The sequence below is a fragment of the Emydura macquarii genome, unplaced genomic scaffold (genome assembly GCF_026122565.2).
Source record: "Emydura macquarii macquarii isolate MOO-44397 ecotype Brisbane River unplaced genomic scaffold, CSIRO-AGI_Emac_v2 contig_2768, whole genome shotgun sequence".
NCBI lineage: Eukaryota > Metazoa > Chordata > Testudines > Chelidae > Emydura > Emydura macquarii.
In genome coordinates, this window is record NW_027132905.1 from 44,065,067 (window position 1) to 44,090,300 (window position 25,234).

A 25,234-nucleotide genomic window follows, 5' to 3' on the forward strand; every position below is an offset into this window, starting at 1 on the left:
GCTGCCTTCCCTATACAAACATAAGATGATTGCAATGCAGCAAACCTCTCTAATCTCCCAGCAGCCAGCGCCCCCCTCCCCAGCATCGGCAAATAATCCATCAGGTACTCCCATCGAGTCTCCGAGAGCTGTCCTTTCAGTCTCTTTCCTCCTCCATGCTCCTCTGTCTTTCGTCGCGATAGTATCCAAGCAACTCAGAATCCCAAACACATTTGCCTTCCCAATGCTTCCCATCCCTTGTGAAGTAGGGAGGCGTTATCCCAATTGTACAGGTGGGGAAACCGAGGCACAGAGCAGTTAAGTGACTTGTCCAGGATCACACAGGGAGTCTGTGGCGGAACTGAGAAATGAACCCAGATCTCTTGAGTCCCAATCCAGTTCCTTAATGACGAGACCATCCTTGTAGGCCCTCAACTTCAACCGTGACTTAACTGGTCTGGTCTGGCCTGAGGACATGTGGGTGCCCCATGCGAACCTCCAGTCAGGCTCCAGGGTGCCAAGATCCATTTTAAGCCCAGCTTCCACATCAGGGGGATGGGAGAGTCCCCTAGGTAAGATCTCAAGGCCTAGTTTTGGAGTTCATGACTCCATTTTTTTGTGCGTACACTGACTGTACACTAGTGAGCACCCGCAGGGAGCGATCTCTGCGTGGCACCAGAATTCAGATTCTCTGGAGCTGTGTGTGTGTGTGTGTGTGTGTGTGTGTGTGTGTGTGTGTTGATCATGCTAATTCCCCCTCTCCTCCCCCCAATGCAATCAAGGAAATCCAGCACTCACTGCCTCCCCCTCCTTCACCACCCCTGTCACCTCCGAGCCTTCCAGAGATGGCAGATTGAATGTTTGCACGATTCCTCTAGGCACAGGAATTCCCCAAGCCCCTGCCACTGTAAATGAGAGCTGGCTCCCTGATTCATCTTGACAAGGGCTTCTGCTCTCCACGCCCTCCCCCCCCCCCTCCCTTTGCAGGCAATCAGACATGTCCTCTCCATCTCTGCTTTCCAGGAGGGGGGTGGGAGGGAAGCTTTGCAAAATGACCTTTTGGGGGGAAGGGAAGAGAGAGGAGGAATCTGAGAAGGGGGCTGAAGGGAACAGCTTTTTGGATTCTTCCCCTTTGCAGGTCATGAGATCCTGATGCCTTTTTGGTGCTTCTGTTATTTTGTGATTAGGTTCTGCAACGGGAGAATTGGCGGCTCAACCGCTGTAAAGCAAGTGTGGGTAAACAAGGGTGGAAATCTCCCCATGGGGAGGCGTGGCATGCCAATTTAAAATTAGCTTCTCCTCCATGAGGGTGGGGTGGCGGAGAGGGCTAACCTCCCACGCTTAGAAAGGCAGGAGTTTTTCACTCCACTGACATTTGAATGGTGAGAGTCTTATCCCAGTTGTGCAGCATGCTAGGGTGGGACTCTCCAGGGGCTCAGGACGCACTGCTGGTGGGTGTGGACGAGAGGGGGGTCGATTGTGTCTGCAAGGATATTCGCAGGGATCATTTGAGCAGCAATAACACTGGGCGTTTATACAGCACTTCTCACCCATGGATCTTGAAGCTCTGCTCAATGGCGTGGGCACCACTGTTGCTGCTATGCATCTAGGGGAAACTGAGTCACAGAGGGCAGAAGTGCCTTGCTCAAGATTACACCTGAAGGGTGCATGCTGTAAGCTTCCTGACTCCCAGTCCCTATCCACTGCGAACACAGCAGCCTGCTAAATGTCCTACAGGATACATTTCTCCTCCGTCTCGTTCCCAGCAGACGGGCATCTGTCACCACAACTGGCGTGCCACCCATTTGTGCCTTGCCCGGCAGAGCTTGTAACTGGGGAGAGGTGACCGTACACATGTGAGACGAGCCCCTGCAGGAGCCTGTGCTCCTGGGATGAGGCTTGGGGTTGGCCGGGGCAGGGAGAGTCCTCCTCGCTCTGGAGGACCGGCCGTAGAATGTGCGCGGCTGGGCAGAGGCAGAAGTCGGAGGTAATGGACACTGGATGGGGTGGCGGGGGTTGCTGTGAAGTGGCTGGGAATGGAAGCGCCATAGATTTGCCGTTGTGGGGTTGTGCTGGCAGTGAGTACCACACATAAGTGTATATTTAATGGGACCTCTAACGCTGAGATGTAGAAATGAGTGACCCCTGTATGTAAGCCAGATGATCCACTCCCCCGCCGCCTTAGATTGCTGTGTCCTTTCCTCTGGCTAACAGATGTTATCCCAGCTTCAGCCAGATTGGTGGCCTGTCATTTTTCTGGCCCTCTAGTCCCCCCGTGTGTTCTCTCCAGCCTGGCCCCGGTTGTCTACACTGCGCCTCTCCCGCCCTTCCAGCCCTGTCATTAGCCTCTGTCCCTTCCGCCTGGCCAATGCTCTTATCGTCTTCCGGCGCCCACCCCCGCCCTCCTCCCCGCGAGTGCCTCGAAACGTCTGTCTGCATTTCCCCGCTCGGCCGCCGGCATGTACGGTCCCACAAAGCCCGACGCCTTTCGCTTTAATGCGTCTGACCGTGGGGATCAATACTGCTGTTTTGGCCAAAGAAATAATTGTGCATAACGAGGTTTATAGCATCGATTCCCTGGAGCGGGCCTCTTTGTTTTCACAAGCCACCGAGCTCGTCCCTCCCTCCTTTCCAAATAACCCGGCCTGATAAATCAAATGCACAGAATCGATTGCTGACTGCGTGGGTTTCTGGCCTGGGGGCAGCCGTGTGAACTGGGGCCTCCTGCCTTAGCACCCAGAGTCCCTTGCCCCCACTCCCAATGCTGCTTGGGTTCTGGTGCATCCCGAAGGCGAGGCAGTCCCACGGCAGGGGCGGAGCAGGAGCAGGCAGGGGTTGCTTGTTGGTAGAGCGCAGCCCCTCGTGGTTGGTGTTTGAGAGAGGGAATCCCCAAGGCGGAGGGGAGGGGGATTCAACTCAGGAGGAGAATATACTGAGACTGCTAAATATGGGGGGACCTGAGCTGGAGGTGGGATACGGCATTGGGGGGGTACACTTTACCGTGGCCCGGAGGCCCTGGGTGGCCCGGCCCAGGCTGCAACCCCCACGGGTATGTGTGTGAGAGGGGGCCCGTGTTACAAGTTTGGACTGGGCTTGAAAAAATTATGCTTCGGCCCTGATAGTGCCTCTCTGCACATTGCCTGGGAGTGATGGAAGATTAGCACCTATTGTCTGGCTTTTCTGAAATCAGACTTCTTGCTAATTGGACTCGTGGACAAGTATCCCCCTCCCTGAACTGTCTCGCCGACTTGACTCCGCAAAAATACTGAAGGCCCATGAGGAGTGAGCTGCTGTCTTGTTCCTGAGGGGGAGCAGCTTTCAGGCAGGGCAAAGGCACGTGGTGGGCAGCCAGACACTGCTGATCCCTGTCCCTGGCTGATATCGGCCCCTTTCAGTGGCAAAACCCCACCCCACAGAAAAACCCATGTACAGTGTGCTGAGTATAACACGGTTCTCGGGACGGGGCAGGGCCGCCCCCCCCCCCCCCCCCCCCCCCCCCACACACACACACACACACACACACACACGCACCGGGCAGCAGGGATACAGAAGGGACTCCGGGGAAAGCTGTTTGGCCTCCAGAAGATTTCGGCGAAAGGCAGCGTCTCTCCTTGCTGAGAGTGACCTTTCTGGAAAGCTTAGAAGAGAGATTCTTGTTGATCCCTATTCCAGGCCTCCAGCAAAGCTGGGACGCTGCCCCGAGGTATAGTGGGTGGGCGAGTGGAGTATCTTTGACCTCAATTACAGTGGCTAAAGTTTCACAGGTCGTCTTCTTAAGTAAAACCAAACTTCTCATGCCGCCTCAGACGTCTGCCTTTTAAAAAATGTTTAAGCAAGCGCTGGAAGGACCGATCCGAAGCCCAAAGCCTGCCGTTCTGACGCTGCAGGCCCGTGCACTGGAGTTCCAGAAAGGCTGCCAGAGCTCTCCTGTGCTGGGCCTTTGTTTGGATCCGCAGAGCGTGTGGCCACTGCTCTGCACCTGGAAGGGGACCAGTTTTTCCCCCCTGTGTGTCTAACTGGGGGAACCGGTTGTGGCCCCAGAGGATCATCGGCGCCTCCTCCCTTGTTTCAAGGCCAGGATGTGATTGACACAGCAGCCTCTGCTGCCGTGGTGTGCAGTGTACAAAAGGGGAGCCCCTGATGGTCAGGGGTGCTTGTGGAATGGACTGACTGGCCTTTCTGCTCCATAGAAAAAATTGGGATGATGTTTCAGGGGGGGCGGGGGAAAAAAAGGATTAAAATGTGGGTTGTCCGTGTCCACTAAAACACGGTGCTTAGGCTTGCTGTCGGTAAAGAACCCCGTTATTGTAAGGCGCCACTTGAAAGTATTCTTGGGCTTTATTTTGTTTGACCTTTCAAAGCTCAGCTGTTAGGAGTAAACTTCTGATTGATTGTGTAAGATGGTTTTCGTTGGACACCATGTTCCTGTAGCATCTTTCACATGCAGGTCTCCAAAGTTTTAGCCAGACAAGACGTTTGATCCCAGACTTGCTCTGCCATCTGCCAAGAATGGGAATAGGATACTTAGGAGGAAATGCAGACTAGTGGTTAGAGCAAGGGAATGGGGGGGATGTCAGGATTTCTGGGTTGTAGTCACAGCTCTGCCAGTGACGCTGTATGATCTTAGCTTAGTCACTTATCCTCTGCCCAAGTTTATCCATCTGTGCAATGGGGATAATGCTTCCCTGCCTCGGAGAAGCATTGCCTGGTTTTGTCTATAAAGTAGTTTACGCTCATACGGCTGCGCTATCGAAGTCAATGGGAGTTTTGCAAGTGATGTCAGCTGATCTCGGACCCGGCCCAGAGGTGTTTCAGTGAGGCTGTCGTCTTGTTTGTTATTCTCTCTCTCTACCCGCTACGGGTTTTTATCATCCTTACACCGGATTGTCTTGTGTTTGCAGATTTTCCAGCAAGTGGATTTCAATAAGAAGCCAGGCCGCATGAGCGCCAAGCCCATTAACTTCGCTGTCATCTTGAAGCTGTCCAACGCTAACCTGCAGGAGAAGGCTTTCCGGGTATGTGGAAACCCCTTCCATGTCCCATGGAACTTCTCTGCCTCTGCCTTCCACCCTAGCGTTCTTGCTGTAATGCCCAGTGCAGGGCGAGCGCAACGAATCCTTAGGGCAACTCCTTTTGAAGTCACTGGTGTTGCTTGTGGGGTGGATTTTGTAATGGGCTTGTTTCTCCAGCTCGGATGCCTTTAGATTCCACGTGGAATTTGTACCCGGTTTAGCTGGGGTGACAGAGGCACAAGAAGGCATGAGCAGCGCGTCCTTTGTCACCTCATCAGATGGCTAGTTCTGTGGTCCCTGCACTAAGAGAGATGTTCACATGGGCATAGGTCACGTCCCAGCACCCCCGTCTGTTTCCCTTCCACCCCCAGGACCCCAGTGGCACAGAGACCTGGCCCTAGAGAGTTCAGGGCCAGGGCAGAGTGCGGGAGGCTTGGGGCTTGGGTTTTATCTGATTGTTTTTAACTCCTCCACCCCCCAGGATGGCCTCATCGAGCAGCTGTACGATCTGACGCTGGAATATCTCCATGGCCAAGCCTACAGCATCGGGTTCCCAGAGCTCACCTTGCCAACTGTCATTCAGGTAAGGCGCTTTCCTGGGCCAGGGCTGTGCGAATTTGGGGTGGGCTTGAAACGGTGCCAGCAGCTGGTAGGAGGGTGTCTCTGTCCTCTCCCAGTGGCGACTTCCCTTGATAGTTCTCCAGATGTTTTGGGCCCTGGTTTCATTCGGGGGCTGTGGGAGTCTCCAGGAGGAGGAGGGTGGGTGAGGAAGAGGTTCTGTATTTCACTTTTTCTGTGGGGAGCAGTACAAAGGGACATCTCCTTACTGCAGATGTGTCCTCATGACTAATGAATACACGTTGTTCTCCGGGTGCTCTAGATCCGTCTAAATTGCAGCATGGTGGCACGTTTCCCTGAGCAGGCGTGAGTTGGTAGCGGTGCCTCGTGAGGTGGCGTGCTTCCCTGCCCCACAGCCCCTCACACGCCCACCACAAGATGGGGCTGTCCTCTCCAGCCTTTCCCCTGAACCGGTGCTCTTTCCCCTCATCCACCCACCCACCACAAAATAACACACACACACCCCGTCCCCTCACACATGCAGCATGACATATGGTCCCCCCCCCTGGTCCCTTACCCCCGGGCCGCGAAGCTGTACTCTTTCCCTGTCCCCCTGCAAACAAACCCTGCTTTGCTGCCGCTCCTCCCGGCCTGCCTGCAAACAGCACTGCTTTCTGATCAGTGTTGTGCCTGTGGATTTGCATGTGGTAGCCAATACCTGCCTGGTGTGGCTAGGTAGCCAGATGGCTTGTATTTAGGTAGCAGAGAGTCCCTGGTTATGAACTGTTAAATTTAGCTCCTGGCTCAGTGAACGCATTGACCTCTCTCCCCTTCACCCCCTGGACTCCCTTTTTTATCTCCTGCTTGATGGGTGGCGTATGGGAATTGGCTTAGATTTGCTGCCCTCACCTTGCTCAGTACCTGCTTTGCTTAGACACCATTGGCTAGTGTGTCCATGCGTCTCGTTGCTGTGACACCTCCGGCTGACCTGGAGGTGACGTTTCAGCATGGGCACCATTGGCCGTTTGGGAGGTGTATCCATTCCTGGCTGCAGTGTTGCAGACCAGTACCTGCCGGGCATGTGGTTGTGGGGCTGGGTCCCTGCAATCTGGCTAGGCCCTTGCAGATGCTCCAATTGATCTCCAATTCTGGGCCCTTCTGGGCGAGGAGAGCACTCCCAGGCTCGCTTCCCTTTGTTCATTTACTGATGAACAAGAGACACACGAAGTTTTTTGCTCTCAGCCCGTGGCTGTTGAGGACGTTGGAGCTGGAACGGAGCGTGTCCCACAGCCCCCTGGCACCGAGCACCCTATTGCTTCCAAACACCCCACATGCTAGCCTGTCTTGCTGCAGATGATTAGCGCTTTCCGTGCAGTGTGGGGTGACAGAGTGCCCGGACAGAACAGCCTGTTGATTTCCTGTGTGGTCACCACTAACCACGGCCTCGGGGGTGTGTGCTGGGTCTGGTCACTGGGTTTGCATTCCCAAAAGCGGAGGTCCCGGGATGCAGGCCGCGTCTCTGGGACGCCTCCAGTCAGTGGCAAAAATCCCTCCGCCCTGATGCTTGCCCTCCCGATGAGCTCACCCCCTCCTAATGCCTTGAGGCTGGGGTCGGATTCCAGCTGGCAGAGGGCGGGTTCCTCGACTCCAGGCTGAACTTTACCGCCTGGAAAGCAGGAAGTGTGAGGGCAGATCAAAGGGAAGTGGAGCCAGCAGGCTGGAGGGGGCGGGGGGGGGGGGTGTTCAAAGGCTCTGCCCAGCCCATGGGGGTGACATGGGGGAGGCAGCTGATGGCAGTGGTGAGGGTTCAGCACTCTTCTGAGGAAGTGCCGGGCTGGCTGCCCTGGAGCATCCCCTGCTGCTTGGTTCTCAGGCGAGAATCAACACTGACTTTGGAGGAGGCTGTTTGTCCCCCTCCCTAGCCCCCTGCTAGCCCACCAGACAGCGTGGGCATGGGAAAAGAGGACAGCCAGCAGAACCAGGGGTGAGGGTTGGCCTTCAGAGGGGAGAGCATCATCTGTGGCCAGGCAGGAGCGATGGATGTTTTCTTGCCACTCTAGCCGTCCCCTCTGCTCTGGCTCCTTTATTTTTGGGTCAGCGGTTCGGGGTTGGTTTGGTTTGCCTGGAACACACAGGCCCAGCTGCTTCGGACCATTTATAGCTCCCTGCGTCGTTTCCAGTAAGGAGAGCGGGGTTTTTTTTGCTGTGGTCTCGGTCGGTGTAAACCCTTGGTGTGGCAGGCTGGCGGGCTGACAGATTCAATCACCGGGCTGCTTAGCTGGGAGCTGGTGAGAGACATCGCTTGTCTCTCACTCTCACGCTCACACCCTGGCTTCTCTTATTCTGGGAAGATACAATTGTGCTATTTGGCAAAGTGGAGACACACGCACCCGCATGTTCACCCACTCTCTTCTTCCTCTCTGTCTGCTCCAGCCTTCTGAGCTGTCTCCAGAGCTGGCGTGAGATCTCATTACCTCTCATTAATATCCAAGGCAGATAGTGGGGGAATGTGTGTGGGGGGGATGGGATGGCGGGGGGGGAGGGAGTGAACACACAGCGCTGAACTGCACAGATAGAGCTTGAGATTTGGCGGGATTTCTGGTGACACTTCTGCAGCGAGAGAAAAATGATAATGTAGATCGCAACGGATGAAATGGATCTGGAGCTGCAGCTGCGGGGATCCAGCGAGATAAATAAAATGACAAATGCATCCCTCGGTGAAGATAAATATGCAGCCCCTCTAAAGATACATATTTTAGGGGGAGTTGGGGGCATATGAGCAGGGAGAAAAACAGTTTCACTGACTGATTTTTAAGCACCTCTTCAGAAAGAGGGCAGGCAATGTTCGTTAACCCTGTCCTTTCTGGGCCTGAAGGGGAAACTAGGGTTGTGCAGAGTGGGGGGAGGAGGAGGAGAGTGCAGGCATGCAAGGGAGGAACCTGCTCTCGGGTGATGGGAGAGGATTCACCACGTGTGTAGTGAGATTGAGCCAACGACTGGCTCTTGCTGCAGCACCATGTGAGACTCAGCACCGAGCAGGTATGTCTCCTCTCGGTCACAGTGGTACCCACCTCCTGTGTGATCCAGTTCGTGGGACTGGCAGAGGGGCGCCTCCCTCCCTTTCTCTCTCCTCCTCAGGCAGGACTTCTCAATACCGAGTTCTTCAACTGGAGATTTATGATCTGTGTCTTGGTAGCATCTGCGGGCTGCAGCCGAGATCAGGGGGCCATTCCACTTGGTCCTGGACATGCTTAGAGTGAATGACAATCCCTGCCCCAAAGTTAGACGAGACAAAGAGTCAGAGGGGAAACTGAGGTATAGAGAGATTAAGTGACTTGCCCAAAGTGTCACAGAGTCTGTGGCGAAGCCAAGAACTGAACCCAGATCTCCTGAGTTCCAGCCTAGTGCCTGAACCTCAAACCGATCTCTCCTCTCAGCCCGTCCTCCTCCTCAATTCTGGCAGTTCACAAACTCCCTGTTGTTCAGGGTGACGTGGGCGTGGCTGTTGCAGTTCTGCCTTTGGGACCCTGCCCCGCTCTGAATAATGGGTGTGTGAAATCAGAGTAAAACAACCCTCTCCCTCAAGCCCAGGTGCTCCTCAGAGCTGTCAGCTGGGCAATGCAGCACTTAGTCCCTTCACCCTACTTTACCTCTTCCAAGCTGTCTGTGAACATGAACTGATCTAACCCTTCTTTGTGCTAGGCAGGTACAGAATGATCTGCATTTCACAGATGGGGAAACTGAGGCAGGGATGCTATGTGACTTTCCCAAGGCCCCTCAGAGAGTCAGTGGCAGAGTTGGAATGAGAACCCCCGTCTCTTGGCTGCCTATTCCTTGCTCTCACTGCTAGACCACCCCGACTCTCAGCTCAGAGGCCTCCGATTGGCAAAACGTGCACTGCAGCGACCCACTGGCCTTTCACCCTTTGCTTTGGATTCCCTGACAGTTAGCCATTTGTCAGCCCTGACGGTGTGTGTGTGTGTGTGTGTGTGTGTGTGTGTGTGTGTGTGTGTTTGTGTTTTTCTCTTTGCGTGTGGCTCTGGCCAGGAGCCTGCCTTGGAGAGCTCTAATCTACCCAGGACGGGAGCATTTGGCAAGCAATGTAATGTACCTGGTACAAAATCTACTTGTCAGCCTCTCCACCCGGCTTCTGCAGCCCTTTGCCAGCCGGGACACCGGAATTCAGCTTTTCTTTGGGGTGGGGGTGTCAAACAGTAAAAGAATGGGTGCAGAGCCATGGGGGAGGAGGAGGGACTGTTGAGAGAGGGATGCGGGGGCGTTGTTCAAGTACCAGACTGCTTTTAGGCTGCAGGCAAAAAACGCATCTTGATGTGGTTGGAATAAAATACCCTCATTGTCTAATAAAACCAAAGTGTATTTCCTGGCCAGAGGCAGGCAAGGGCAGCTCCTCAGTGACTGGGAGGGTCTTTGCGCAGGCAGGCGGTGGCGTTTGTGGTGTCTGAGCAGCGCTGGCTGGGAGCCCAAGGGTTCCACATAAGGCGTCGGGTCCCAGAGGAAATAATTGGCCGGTTGGATGCCTCGCAGTTGTCCTCAAGAGAGGTTCATTTTGCAGATTTTGTGTGTGGGTTTGCACTCAGGAAATGCGAGAAGCGTTGGCTAGAATTGAGTGCGGTGCAGTCAGGTATTGTGCAAACGTCGCCCCAGATGACTCTTCCAGTGCACCTCAATCCTGACCCACAGTCCCCCATACTATTCCAGTCCCGGGCTCCCCCCACCCCTCAACTCTGCCAGTGCCTCTTTATCTGACCCCCCCCACTTTGTATTCCAGTTCTGGGTTCCCCCGCCAGCTCTGCCGATGCCCCTCTATCTGACCCACTGTCCCGCCTTGCTATTCCTATCCTGCCTCTTGCCTGAGCAGGGACCAGTTGTGTTGTAATTATGTGGCAACGGGAAGCTCTGGTTTCAGGAGTATAGGTGTTTCCCGTCTGATGTGTAGACACCCTCTCCAGAAACGAGCTGTGATAAAAGACGCCAGGAGCTGTCTCTGAGCAAGGCGGTCAGGCTGAACTCCATGCTAACATCTGGCCTGTTGGTACATCTGTTAGGCTAGCCTGGGGTGTCTAGGGGGAAGGATCACGGTGGCAGAGATGAATAGTAGCTTGGCCGTGGCTGTGAACAGAGGGAATGAGGAGCCCTTTGCTGCCTCTCTCTGGAGTTGGGAACAGAGAGCCAGTTTTATTTGTGGGATCAGTTAATGGAAACTCTTACATGTCTTTCATTTTCTGCCTGCCCCCCTTTCTTCTCCCTCCAGCTCAAATCTTTCCTGAAGGAATGCAAGGTCGCCAACTACTGCAAGCCGATCCGGCAGCTCCTGGAGAAGTTGCAGGAAAATTCTGCCTACATCGCCAGCAGACGTCAGAAAGCCACCTTCGGCGTGGCCAGCAGGGAGGCTGTGGTGAGTCTGCAACTTCGGTTTCGGCTTCCTGGAAAGACAGACAGACTCCACGGCTGGGGTTGAGAGCGTGGCGGTGGGAAGAGGGGCGATGTCATGGAAATGGGCATGCATGGGGCGGGTTGGATGTTTGCAAACAGCGTGGGCTCCGCTGGACTCTTTTGCTGTAGCTAGCGAAATTCCCCAGCCAACAGCATCATGGAAAACATAGTCCCTAAATTACACCCTTTATTATTTATAACAGAGATGTGTGCTCCTATTAGGGACCCTCCTTTTCAGTGGTAACCAGCTGGCCTTCTCCTTGGCTAAAGGAGAAGTCTCTTGCTGCTTGCTCTGTGGAAGACCCTAGATGAGTGAGAACTAGAGGAGGGGCTCTGCTGGCTCATTGTTCCTGGGTACCTGCTACCCTTGTCGCTCAGCTGATTTGCAGTACTTTGTGTTCGTAAAATGAGTGCCCCGGTTAGATCCTCGTTGTTTGGAGAGAGGGCTCTAAAATCAGGGGAAATGAATACGCTCCAGGCTGTGCGAGCAGTACTCCAGTGTGTTGTGGCCGTTGGCGGAAGGGCTCTGGGACGTTTTCCCATCGGCGGTCTGAGCCGCCACGTGTCGCTTGTGAACGTCTCGACGTGTTTGACCCTGAGGAAAGCCGCCAGGCCAGCGCTGAGGCCTGGAGGAGCCAGCGTGCATTGGGTCGCCCTGATTTAAACTGTGGGCCCGAGTCTGCCATGGAGATGGAGGGGAGGCAGGTGCCTGAGATGTCAGAGGCCCCTCTGCTCGTTATGGGGAATCGACCCTGGCACAGGCAGCAGCTGCTGAGACGGCATGGGGGGGGAGGGGTCTTTTGGCTTCTGGGCTGGGATTTTCTTTAAAATAAAAGACTGATAGTGGGGATATAATGCCCAGGGAGGGGGCTGGGCTGATGGTTCTGAAGGGGATGGGTGGGTGGGCTTCGACAGGCCTAACTTTGCTCTGATGGGCATAGCACCATTCGCTTCAGCGGGAGCAGAGTGAGGCCCATGGCCTGGAGCGGCCCACCTTGAAAGCCCTCTCTGCACAGAGCTGGCCCGGTGCAGACGAGCTTCAGTTCCTTGGCCCTGTTCAAGCCTCATCCTCCCTGCTGAGACATCCAGCAAGGGAGCGGCTCATTTCTTACAGGCTCCGGGCAGCCAGTGGTTGGTGGCAGCTTCCCATGGCTGCTGGGGCTGGATTTGAACCATCGAACTAGTGATCGGAAGCTCCCTAGCTCAATCCCAGTCCTCTGAGCCTGTGCGGTCTTGCTTTCTCATGCCTTTTAATGTGGGGTTGTATTAGAAGAGCAGTCCACACAGAAGTTCTGCGAGTCTCCCCTGCTGGAGTCTCTGTAACGCGAAGTCTTTAAATCATGTTTTGAGGACTTCAGTAACTTGACCAGAGGTCCCGTGTCTCCTACAGGAGCAGGTGGGTGAGGTTCTGTGGCCTGCGATGTGCAGGAGGTCAGACTAGGTAATCATGATGGTCCCTTCTGGCCTTAGAGTCCATGAGTCTAGGGGGCGTATGGGCCTGCAAGCCACTTTGGATGGTCTCTTTCTGCGTTGTGGGGTGAAATTGCCTCCTATCCTGGCTTGACCAAGGCTGACACCTGCTTTGCGTGTTTGTGGAAGACGAGGGGGGGTGGGTGGGAATCCTACTTCTTACCCCCAAATTCTCAAGCTTCCCCACACTGGCCTCTTAGCTGGGTTGTGTTGGAGATGCTGCTCCCCGACATCTCTCCCCTTGGCCTGTAGCCTGTCTGCTCAAAGCCAGGCCCCCAGAGAGAGGGGGCAGGAAGAAAGCAATGCCAGGACATTCAGCTTAACTCTTTGCTACCCTCATGCTGAACCTGTTCATTTTTATTTCTTTCTTGCTTGGGCCCAACCCTCTCCTGGAACCCGTTCACCACTGAGTCCTGGAGCATTTCAAACCCAGCTCTGAAACCAGCTTCTCAGGGCAGCTTCTGAATGCAACCCAAGATGCTCCCCCATTAACAGATTTTTGTTTGCTTTTGCCCTGGAGTAGCTCTGTGTTGATGCAGCTTAACAGCCTGTGCATCTGCGGTGGTGGGTGTCTGGGGCGGGATCTTCCCCTTCCAGGCAGGAAAGGAGAAGTGCATCCCCCAGAGGAGCCCTTGGGGTCAGAGCAAGCTGGAGGTTGCCATGCTGCGCTGATGGGATTCGGCTGAAGCTCTGCGTTGGGAAAGGCTCCACCTGTTAGCACCAAGCCGGGCACGGAGCAGGAGTTCCACTGCAGACTAATTTATCTTCAGACACTCAGCTGCGTGGACTGCAGGGAAATTATCCTTTCAAATCCTGGTGTATCAGCGCCAGGCTGCAGCGGCGTTGTTCTGGGATTAAGGGGCTGATGGAACTGGTTTTGAAGTGACTAAGTATTCTTTGGTTCTATAAATGCCGTTCTGGATTGGACTGTATTGCCAAAGGGATTAGGTTTCCCGTCTGGAGCAAGGCTTTTTTAAAATTTATTTATCTTCCCCCCCAGTCGACGCTGTGGCCACCCACCCGCTCTGCAGAGGCAGAGATTTCAGCCTCCGGGGCTCTCAGGGAGGTGCGGGGCCGGGGGAGATCATTTGCTGAATAAAAAGGGTTTCCAGCAACGATGCAATTATCTGCTTGCTCCCAGCAGCTCAAGCTGCAGCCCCGTTTATCAGAACAAGATAATATTTCTTAACATCTTGCCTGCGCCGCACCTGCAGCGCCCAGCTGCTGAGAATGGACAAGGGTCGCTCTGTGCTGACGCCTGAGGAGCAGTAGCACGTGAGCTGCCCTGGGAAGGGTGGGGGGGTGCCAGATTGCCATGCAAGTTTCGGGCGGTGCCTTGGGGGACAGAAGCAGCTTATGGCTCGGCTCCGCTGTGCAGGGATGTCCATGGTCCCAGCAGAACGGGTGATGGCCACCCTCTGCTACGTGGAGAGGCATGAGCCGTTGCCCGTGCAGCTTGCACCTTGTTGGGAGTGGAACAGCATTACCCTCTGGGAATGGGGGAGTGGTGGGCGTGTGCTGGGCTCCTGGGGGAAGGGGATGAATGGCCTTTTTCATGCACTTGCAGAGCAGTTCTGAGTCCTCTGCGGACAATAGCCCTGCGCTGCCCCGCACCACCTTGCGAAGAGATGGGGTAGATTTTCGAGAAGGGGTAGGGGCCTGAGCTAGCGCAGAGGCCTGGCTTCCGAGAAAGGCTTGCAGTGCCCCTCTGTGTGTGGGTTGAGTTCACCGGCCTGCCTCCAGCCTCACAATGCATGCGGCACTTCTCATCAGCAAATCGCTGCCAGAGAGCGCGGGGAAAGGGAGGCCAAAAACAACTGCACGTTCCCCCTTGCCAGCAGGAGCAATTGAAAGCAAAAGCTGCCTGGAATTCCCATCCGTGCGCGTGGACCTGGCTCGCTGGCCGCCCACTCCGCAGCAGCAAGCAGCGCTTGAACCCCTGCACCCCAGGGCAGCCTGACAGCTTCCGAGGCTCTTCACTGAAGAGCTGAACCACAGCACTGAACCACAGCCACTCCACGGGGGCAGCACTGAGGGAAACCTGCCCATGGACATGGGGCGACCCTGTTGTCCTGCAATGTGCCGTGGGATGTTTAACAAAGACAGCGTGTTCTGGTGGGGAGAGAGCACTGGATTGGGAGCCATGAGGCTGGTTCCCTCCCTGGCTCTGCATGTGACTTTGGGCACATGGTTTCTCTTTAGACCAAGCTCCTCAGGTGGGAACTGTCTGTTGCTAAGTGGGTGTACGGCACCCATCGCAATGGGGCCCTCATCTTGGTTGGGGCCTCTAGATGTGGCTGTAATTTAATGAGAGCGGCCACCCAGATCAGACAAGACTCCAGCTCTAAGTTCTGGCACAAAAAGTCCTGCCCACAGAACGGGCAAATTCATCTCACTTTCCACCCTTTCCAACATCATGGGCTTGGAAAGTTCAGTTCAGGCACGTCTTAGGGGTGAGGATGAAAAGGGTGCAAGGAAAGTAATCCAATGTAGGCTGGGGGTGGGGGAGGGTCAGGAAAAAATAGAGAAGAGAAGGGGCTGAGTGACGACAAAGTCAGAGAGAGAGAAAAAGGGGCAGCGATAAATTGCAATTAGAACTAAACTGTATCTCTAAGGCCTGCACTTTTGCCAGCCTGGCTTTTGGTTCAGTTGTGGGCGGCTCTTTAGCAGGGCAGAATTACTTTTTAAGAGATGGTGATTTGTGGGGAATGGGTTTACGGGAATAAGGTTCATGGATGCATTTCGGCAGCCCCCGGGAGTAGTGTGTGTGTGTGTGTGTGTTTGGGGAAACTTTGAGCTTCAGCCATCCCTGCTAAACTGCGCGGGCCTAGATTATTTTCTTCTGAAGCAGAAAGGATGCCCAGCCAGGATTTGAACCCACAGCCGAATAAGATGAGGGGCCTCAAACCTGCTGCTTAGATTGCTACCCCCCCCGCCATCTCCGTGAGCAGCTTGCTGTGAGGGAGCAGCCACGCTGGATGCCTGCCTGCCTGCCCTCCTCCAACTCGGAGTCCTGGCTGATGACTCACGTTAAATCTTTCTTGAAGTGTAGTATTCCAGAGCCAGGCCTGCTTTGAGAAGCCGAGTCTGATGCTAATAGGATTAATGCATTAATAAATATTTTACTGGGGGAGCCAGGCAGAGAATGGAGCCTGCCGCTAACGCTTAATCCCGGAGCGCAGCATGCCAACCTTGGCCGTAGACTCCTTGGCACCGGCGTGGGTCTCTGGTGCAGTCACGTGAAATTCAGGCAAGGGAATTAGTGCTCTGGGGCCTGCAGCTATTTCTCTGTAGAGGAAGCCACCCGGTCTGAAACCAGAATAAACTTGCTCTGTTCTGTATCAGTTCTGATCCCGCCCTCCTCACCCGGTTATCTGAGCGCCTTCCACTAAGCAATTGGCCTAACGTCATCACTTCTGGTTCATTCGCTGTCTCATCTTCTTGACTACACGTATAATTCTTCCACTGGGGGAGTTGTTCTGGTTTTCGTTTTTAAAGGTCCCCTCTGCTGTGTTTGCATGAGAGAAGGCAGGTGGGAGAAGTGCATCTGGCACTTTGATGGTGAGGTTTGTGATGGCCCTTGTGGGACTTGGTTCCACACTCTTGGGCTGGCCCCTGAGAAAGCTCCATCTCCCGCTCAGCTAGCGACGTTCGGCTCCTGGAGCTGTCCTGTTCGCCCGGGGACTCCATTGAACACCTTTGTCTCCTACATTTGTGGAGGAAAAACAGCTGCTCCTGAGACCTTTCCCAGCACAGCCAGCATTTGCTGTGGCGCTGTCCCTCTCTCTGTACCCTCACGTCCATTGTGCTCGGCCTCTGGTTTATCTCCTGTCTCCTGATTCCTGGAAAAAAGGCAGGGAAAGCTCAGAGGAGAACTGCGAAACCAATGGAAGGGACTTGGGGAGCAAAGGTCAGGAGAACTAAGAGAGGTTCAGCCTAGAGAAAGGAGGGAGGGGAGAGCAAATGAATCCCCCACCCCACCATAAAAGGACCCAGGAGAGAATGGGGATCAGCTGTTACCTTCGGTCTGAGGGCAGGACCAGAAGTCATGGCCTTAATTTTCAGCAGGGAAAATTTAAGAGCACTCTGACACTAAGATCACCTGTGGCCGTGGAGCCAGCAGCTGCATGAGGCAGTGGTGTTACCATCACAGGACACGAGGGCTGAGTCTAGAGACCCACCTGGGACGGCAGGGCTCGGGCCAGTGTAATCACTACTGGACGGGTTATCCATCCCATCCAGGTTTTTTCACCACACTGTGGCATCTGAACGTGCTCCATGTTCTACTAAAGCCAACTCACAAAGGTCCCTGTGACCCCGGAGGGGCCCTGGACTAATCGGCGACTTTCTGCAGGAGCGATGCTGTCCTTAGAGCTGTGCTGGCATCAAGCAGAAACAGACCTTAGTCATCACCGTGCCGCTGGCACCTCACGGGATTGGATTCACGGCTCAGAAGCAAGATGTTAAACAAAAGAGCCTTTCTTACAGCTTGACGCTGCCTAAGGGAAGGTGCCAAAAACTGCTGTGGGCTTCTCCATCTAACAGACTGTCCCAGTGACTGAAGAATGACTGACTGCTGCATCCGATGCTGACCCATATCCTCTTGTTTCCTGGGGCTCCCCTGTCTTGCATTCACTGGTTGGAAGCTCTCTGGGGCAGGGATTGTCTTTGTGTTTTGTATAGGGGTTCAGCGTAATGGGGCCCCGATCCATGCTCAGAGAGAGAGTTGAAAGTATCTGAGGTGGTCTCCTCGGCGTCTGACTCTCAACCTTCCCACGGAGGCGTTTGGAGTGAGAAGTCGAGGGGAGTGTTTTAATGATTTTTGTGTGCCCTCCCGGTCCGTCACCAATTAAAAACAACAGCTGTCTCAGCTCGTTGGACAGAACAAAGAGCCTCCCTCCATGAGAAAAGTCCCCTCCGCGGATGATGCACACATGGAGGCACACTCAGTTCTGTCCGGAAGCCAGGCGCAGCCCTGATCTGTGCATAAGGATGGCTCTCTGCCACTTCTGCTGTTGTGGCTAGCAGGCCTGAAAGCAGAGTGGAGCTGGCAGACGGCAGGCCTGTCCGCTGGCCTGTGTCCCCAGAGACGACAGCGCGTCTGTCGGCGTGTGGATGAGCAGAGCAGAGTAGATGGCTGGCAAGCAGGCCTGGACTCAAGCCACGCAGTCCGGAGAAGTGATTTTCGGCACGGGGAGGGGAGGGGGAGTGTGATCTGAACCTGGAAAGGGGCTGTTTGGTTGGATGCTGTGGTCTCTATTCCTGGGTGTGTCGTCAAGAGAGTTTAAAGCCAGATGGGACCACCAGGTCATCGTCCTCCAGCACCACCCAGCACCCTCACACGAAACCCAACAACCAGAATTGGACCAGTATATTACAGCCCCCCCCGGAGACTAAACCATTATGTGCCACAGGCAGAGAATAGGAGGGACCGAGGTGCCCCAATACATGAGGTCCTTGCCGTGGCAGGGAACTGAGTGAGATGTACCCAGATAATCCCAGCAAATGACCTGCTCCCCATGCTGCAGAGGAAGGTGACACCCACACCTCCCCCTGGTCACCGCCAATCTAACATGGGGGGAAATTGCTTCCTGTCCCTTCATATGGTGATCAGTTAGTCCCTGAGCATACGAGAGCGAGCCAGCCAAGCACCTGTGAGGGAGAATGCTCTGCTCTCTGCCATCTCAGAGCCCCGGCCCACCCCGTCCAGTGGCCCCTATCCAGATGTGGCCATCCCTGATGCAGAGGAAGGAGACCGAAGTCTCTTTCCCCCCCCCCCTCCCTCCCCCAAGTAAACAGATTCCAGAACCTGAGCATGTGGGTGACACAAGTTGGGTGCCATTTAATTACCAAAGTGCTGTTCCAGGTGCAGAGACCACAGATTCAACTTTTCCCTTCCCCGCTACAGGCCAGATCCAGTCCTGGTGGAAATCGGTGAGGCCCTATTGAAGTCTTCAGTGGACACATGCCGGCTTCTACCAGCTGAGGGTCTGGCCTGCTGCGAATTAAGGCGCTGTGGAATCTTTGCTTTCTTTGTCTGTCTGTCTGTCTCTGTCTTACTAATGTAATGCTCTTTAAATGTACCTTTCCCCTGTGGACTGTGCTCTGATGGACACCAGCAGCCAGTGTGCTGTGGTGGCTGAGTTGTGCTGAGCTGGTCCCCAAAGGCGGAACCGACTTGCTTGCAAACAGAAGCTTTGTGTTTTAAAAACAATGCCACGGGAGAAGCTACCTCTGCTTCTCTGCTGCGGGGCTGCGTTACCAGTACCTTTCCCATGGACGGAAGCAGAATGTGCCATGCAGCTGCTCAGTGTGCTGGCTTTGCTTGTGACACTTGAGTCTGGATATTCCTCCTCTCCTGCTGGGTCCGGAATGGCTCTGTGTAAACACACATTCCTGTGGTTGTTTCCCTTGTCCTCCTTTTCCTGTTCCTTCCCATGGTTACCCACACTTATTGTCGCTCGTCTCCCATTCGATTGCCTTTCACCATGTGCTCATGCAGCATCTCTGGGCGCTCCTGTAGTACAGTTGATAAGGCCCCGATCTGTGTGGGATCTAAGGTAAAGGGATGCTACCAGGTTAAAAAGAATGCCTTTTAATTTAACATGCCCTCTCTCACTGATCATACACCAGGTGATCAAAGCCAAGAGCCTTTTTAACCACCTAATTCACTTCCCACTAGTTATGGTACTTACTTCTCCTGTTTCTCCCTTCTCGGACAGTGAGCATAGACTAGGCAGTCTCGCTTTCTGCCTTCGCAAGGCTGTGATGTTTGGGTGGCAGACACTGCTGGGGAATGTTTGTTTCAAAACTAAACAATTCAGCAATAGAATTTTAAAAACAAACCAGGCAAGCACCTTTCAAACTTCCGCTTTGCAAATGCTGGTGGGGTTTTTGTTTAAAAAACCTCATACAACTTTTTGTGGGGGACCAAATTTGCCCCAACAGGTCCTGGAAACGAAAGTAACAAAAATCCTGCTGAAGTCTGCCTACGGTGTCTGTGTCCCTTCTCCCCTAGGCCTGAGGAGTACAAGAGGCCTAGATCCAGGGCCAGAAGCTTAACAGTTGGTTCCTAAATAGAACTGAGACAACTTTCAGAGGGGCCCAGTGAGTGCTGCGAATATCCAGTACCATTGAGGGATCAGGCTGCTTTTGTGGGGTGCTGAAATAGGAGTTTAGGAACAAAAATTTTAGGCCACCTGGCTTGAAGCCTCTGGCCTGAGGTTACTCCTGAACTCCGTGTGCTAGTGTATGGATGCTGCTCTGTGTGGAACGGTCTCCGAAGTCTGTAGTGTATCTAGCATTACCCTTCGCCAAGGCTGTATCTCCACTGTGGATACGAATGGTGTTTGTTTGAACTCTGAGTGGAGGGGCCAGGAATTCCAAGGTGACTAGTGAGTTTTGGGCTGCCCCGCTTGACACCTAAAGGAATGTGGGATTTCTGACAGTGCTGAGCGCCTATGAATTGGGCCCTCTAAGGTGTTTCCAACTGAGCGCCCAAAACCAGCCGTCGGCCTGGGAAAATTTTGTCCCTTGCCTTTATGTGCAGTGCTGTGTTCCATGGGTACGTCTACACTGAGAACCCCACGCCAAACTCCAACAAACCCTCAACAGAGAGTCTCTGAGCCCAGCTCTACCAACTCAGGCCTGGACTAAGACACTAAAAATAGCCATGTAGATGTCCCTGCTCAGGATCTGAGACCCACCCTCCCGTCTGGGTCTTATAGCCCGAGCGGGAATATCTCCGTGGCTACTTTTAGCGCTGTCGTGCGAGCCCGAGTGTTGACCCAGGCTCCGAGACTTGCTCCCGCGGGGTGGTTTGGTTGTTTTTGCAGTGTGACACGCCCCGTAATGCTGCGTGTGATCGCGTGGTTGCCTTAAATGATGCTTCTGAATTCCCGCTTCGCCCTGCCCTTGTTCTGAAACACAGAATCGAGGTTTCTCCATGGCTCAGTTCAGCAGGCCGTGTCTGCTTGGAACAGGACCTAGGACTGCGGTTGGCAATCTGGGTCAGGCTGTGTTATATAAAGCCTGCTTTGAACCCTGTTAACTACCTCTGGTCCTGACCTAACATCTGTCTCCTTCCTCCCCGCACAGGAACAATGGGAGAAGCAAGTCAAGGAGGAGGGGACGCCTTTGACCAAGTATTACGCTCACTGGAAGAAGCTGCGGGAGAAGGAGATACAGCTGGAAATCAGTGGCAAGGAAAGGGTAAGGCCTGCAAGCCACTGGCTTCCCCGTTTAGCTGTGCAGTGGGAGACCAGAGGATCCTCAGTTCTGGCTGCAAGATGGCTGCTCAGCCCCTCCGCAGCATGGCTGAGAAAGGTCTCCCCTGGAAAAGGGGGTGTGCTTTGGGGTGCTGCCTGGGAGAGAGCATGATGGGGCGGCCCAGCCAGTCCAACGCTGCCTGGCTTTTTGGCTCTCTGGTAGGCCTGGGTGCCTGCCTTGCCAGCATCTGGAGCCCAATGGCAGTCTTTGTATCAAGGTCCTGGCGGCAGTGTCTTTCCCCAGGTTAGTGGGGCAGAGATGAGCTTGGGAGGCTGGTGCTGGGACGAGCCCCCTCTGATGGCTGCATTGTGCATGGGTAGGCTGCTCTCTGCCCACATGCAGCCCTTGCCAGCTGGTTTCCCTGCGTGCTGAGGGCAGTTATAAGCGGAGATGAAGCTGAGTTGTCGAGTTTGGACCTGGGCCTAAGCTTCTCCCGGTGTTCAGGGCGGTGTTTTGCTCAGGGGCTTTGCCTAACTCCCACCTTTAAATATAAAGCTGGGAAGCCGCTCAGATCCATCGCTTTTTATTCCATGCACTGATTATTTTTCGAAGAGGGGGGAGTTGTGGTGCCGAAAGAACCACATTGGGCACGCGGCCACCTCTGCAAAGCAGTGCAGTGGACAGGGTCCCAGACAGCGAGACAGGAAGCCTGGGTTCTATCCACAACTTTGCCACCTACTCACTGTGTGACCGTGGACAAGTCATCTCACCTGTCCGTTCCCCTGCCTGTAAAATGTGACTAGCGATACTAGTCCTTTCCTGTAAAGCACTTTGGTGTCCATGACTGGAAAGAGCCTCAGTGGGAAGTGCTGTGGGTACATATTCCCCAGATGGTTTGGTTCTTCTAGCGAGAAGAGGGACACGAATGGATGGCCCGTTGGGTAGCTGGCTCTCCCAACACACATCCTCGTAGACTTGGGAAGCGTATCCAGACTCCTTGCGTGCTGAAGCTTTGAGACCCAGCCATGTAGCGAATTTTGGAGATTCCCACTTTCAATATGGAGCAGGATGTGGCCCTCTTTAGGCTATTAATGCGCAGGACCCGTTAAAAATGATAGCTAGCATTTTTCATCAGTAGATCTCAAAGTTCTTTACAAAGGAGGCCAGCATCATTATCCCCATTTTACAGATGGGGAAAACTAAGGCACAGAGCAGTGGAGTGACTTGTCCAAGGTCAGCCAGCAGCCAAGCCAGGAACAGAACCCATGTCTCCTGAGTTCCAATCCAGTGCTCTATCCACTAGACCACTCGGTTATCTAAATAAGTGTTCCCTATAAGCCCATGCAAGGGAGCCAGGGATTTGGTGTGTTATAGGCAGACGGTGCCAGGGAGGTGTTGTGTAATAGAGTCCGTTATACAGAGTACCGGGATGCAATAGCCTCATGATGCATAGTGGATGCTGTTAGGCCCAGGCATGGAATGCAGCCTTGGTGTTTCAGACCTTGTGCTGCTGGTGCATGCTGAGTGCTTACACCCATTTCCGTACAAAGAGAGATCTCCCATTGCCTGGGAAATCCGCATCGGTTAAAACCACCAGCGCGTTGGCGAAGCAGAGAAACTTTGCAGGACTCCTGGCGAAATAAAAGTGGCATGAAGGGAAAGAACAACACAAGCTGTAGAAGATCTCTGCCCTTCAGAGCAGGGGTTTCCCAGCAGTGGTTGCTCCAGGGCAAAATATGCTGGGCTGCTTCACAGTCTGTTTAGCTGCTAATAGCTATGTAGTAACTCGGGGGGAAGGGGAGAGCAAACGGATTGTAGAGCAGTATAATGCACCAAATTGCTGCAGCTGTAGTGCTTTCATTTAGAAATCCCTGCCAGGAATAAGAAATATGACTACCACTTCAGGCAAAGTCTTTGTTCTCCTAAATGAGGAGTCCTAGATCCGCTGTTGCCAACGGTCTCTGGCGAACTTGCGTTAACTCTTCTTTTCTCCCAAGCCTGTTCCAGATGTGGTTAGGGCCGGGTTGGGTGGCCGCACCTCTTGAATGAGACAGATGTGGTATGCGTTGTAGGCAAAGTAATGATGGGGTGGAGCATAGGAAGGATTCAGGGCAAGTGAGATTGCCAGGGTGGGGGGAAAGCTTTAAATTGGTTCTGGAGAACTGTGCTTCACATAACTGCAGTTGGGGCCCTGGAATTTGTTTATGCAAACAAATATTTAGCTTATTTCTGTCAGACAAGTGTTGAAACAATCAACAACCAAAATCCCATAATCCCTGGCAGGAAGAGGCTCTGGAATTTTGCGATTCAATCCCAGGCCTGGGAAACAGGTTGCAGTTAGTCACTGCTGCTTTAAACATCAGTGCCTAGCTATTGAGGAGAGGAAAGAGACCCCTGCCTGCACCACACGTGTGGCAGGGGAGTCCTTTTCCGCCTGTCCGTTGTTGTTGTTTTACTGTAGCACCTGGGCACCCCAGAAACGGTCTAGGACCCGTTGTGTACAGACACAGAGCACAAAGACGGCCCCTGTCCCAAAGAGTTTAGTCTGTTTTCTCTGTTATTTTTAGGATTCTTAATTAAGACAGAATTTATTCACTAGATCGTTTAACACCCGCTCCCAAGACACCGCAGAGTGCAGCCTCGGCACGGCAGCCACGGGGACTGTTGGGTGGGGAAGGATCAGCTTTTAGGAGAGTGACAGATATGCAAGCTCCACACTCCTCCATGAAGCTTAAAGGAATTATTTAGGGACCCACTTGCTGGGATCGAGGCCTGAAAATAAGTCCAGTGGGCTGGATCTTCAGCTGGTGCAGATCGCTGAAGCTCCGTGCCGATCAGCACCATCTAAAGGGCAGGCCCTCTGCCTGCATCTCGCTTGTCCTAGTTCTGCCGAAGTTTTGATTTTGTGAGACAGGGCCAGCTGCTCCCTCGTCTGTAGCTGTGAGCTAAGGGAGAAGGGCAAGGTGCAGTTTTAGCCTGTGGCTGGCCAAATCCTCAGAGTATTTTGTTTGTCTACAACTCATTTCACAGGTGGGGACACCAGACTGGCTGGTTGGTTGGTGTGTTTTGGAGCAGGCATTTGCTAGCATCAGCTGGGCAGGAGCTAAGGGTTGGGGTGGGGAAAGAGGAGGGGTCAGAGTTGTGTGAGGCTGAGAAATTATCTGAATTGCCTTTAGCTGAGCAGCGCGTCATGGAGGGTAACCTTCTAATGCACGTCAGCAGTGTCTGCCGGGAGGATGCTGTTATCTACACTTACATAGAGAGGAAAGGAGTCGGAGGATGAGAAACCTGTATCCAGCTCTGCCCCGGTACTTCCTAGCTGACCTCGGACAGGTCGTTTGGCTGCTCCATGCCTTGACTTCCCACCAGTAAAAATGGGGCCACCCATCCCACCAGGCTAAGTTAATTGTCTGGAGCATGTTGAAATCCTCCGTTGGCAGGGGCTGGCAAAAGGCAAACAACCCTCCGTAAGTCAGAACAGAGCCAGTCCTTTTTGCTGCTGTTCTTCACGGAGGAGGTGTCTTGGAGGAGATAAATCTTTGCAATGGTGTGCAGATGAGCAGGGAACCAGATCAGTGGGAAAACATTGCCACGCTCCTGGTTAGCTCATGTTTGTCTGGTGCTTTGCGGCTGTGAAGAGCTATATAGATGCCAAGTGTACCTGCCAAGAGCTGCGACTCAGCTGGCAGGGGGGAAACGGGGTCACCGGATTCCCTTGTTGCTGCTGGCTCTTGATCTTGTCTGGTTTTCCCTCTAGCTTGCTCCTGCTCCGGGCTAAGCCAGCCCTGATTACAGGATGAGCCACACCTGTGCTGAAGCAGGTGATCCCCATATAAAAAGAGCAGGAGGTTGCAGTGAAGGGGGGAAGCTCAGGCAATTGCAGCTAGGTCTGCAGATACTGCAGAGGGCAAAAAGCCTCCTTCAGGGCCCGGAGCCAGCAGGGAAAAAGCTGAAGAAGCGGGGGAGAATGGGAGGAAGCTGTCCAGGCAGGGAGGCCTGGGGGAGAGGGTATAGGGCCAGCTGGGATGAAGACGGTGTGTGTTTGTGTTGTGTTGTGTTGAATTAGTTAGGAGAAAGATACTGAATTGGGCTTGAGGCCTAGAGGGCTGGAAACTACTAGTGGACTCAGTAAAGTGCACTCCAAGAGGGGATTTGTTTGAGCTGTCTGTGGACAGTGAGTTGTTAAAGGGCCCAGAAGGAGGGGAAACAGAGGCAGGGTGACCTCTGGCCACGAGGGGGCGCTCAGGTCATGAGAACTTGTCTCTTACCTCTCCTTACTATTTATTGTTTGTTGTTTGTATTATGATAACACCTCTGAGGCCCAGTCTAGGGCCAGGACCCCACTGTGCTAGGTGCTGTACAAACCCAGAACAGAAGATGTTCCCTGCCCCAAGGAGCTTACAATCTTACACTTGATGGGGATGGAACAGAAGAGTCAGAGGATGGGGGAGCAAAGGGCCAGTGCCTGTCCAGCTCTTAACTCCGGCATCGTGCAAATACCAGAAATCCTCATTTTTAAGACTGGCCTCTCTGCCCGGGTCTTGCCTCAGTAA

At 53.9% G+C, this 25,234-nt stretch overlaps 1 protein-coding gene across 4 annotated transcripts in view; it reads left to right on the plus strand.

The window, feature by feature from the left end:
* NOC2L (NOC2 like nucleolar associated transcriptional repressor) overlaps window positions 1-25,234 on the plus strand; it is an 81,066-nt gene that overhangs the window by 33,014 nt on the left and 22,818 nt on the right. For 3 of the 4 annotated variants that reach the window (XM_067567297.1, XM_067567298.1, XM_067567301.1), the window contains exons 13-16: window positions 4,881-4,994; window positions 5,473-5,574; window positions 10,822-10,965; window positions 20,571-20,684. In XM_067567297.1, the coding sequence (XP_067423398.1) occupies window positions 4,881-4,994; window positions 5,473-5,574; window positions 10,822-10,965; window positions 20,571-20,684 (474 nt within the window). Of the gene's footprint in view, window positions 1-4,880; window positions 4,995-5,472; window positions 5,575-10,821; window positions 10,966-20,570; window positions 20,685-21,870; window positions 21,989-25,234 lie in introns of those variants that run through there. The other variant, XM_067567299.1, reaches the window with a different exon arrangement.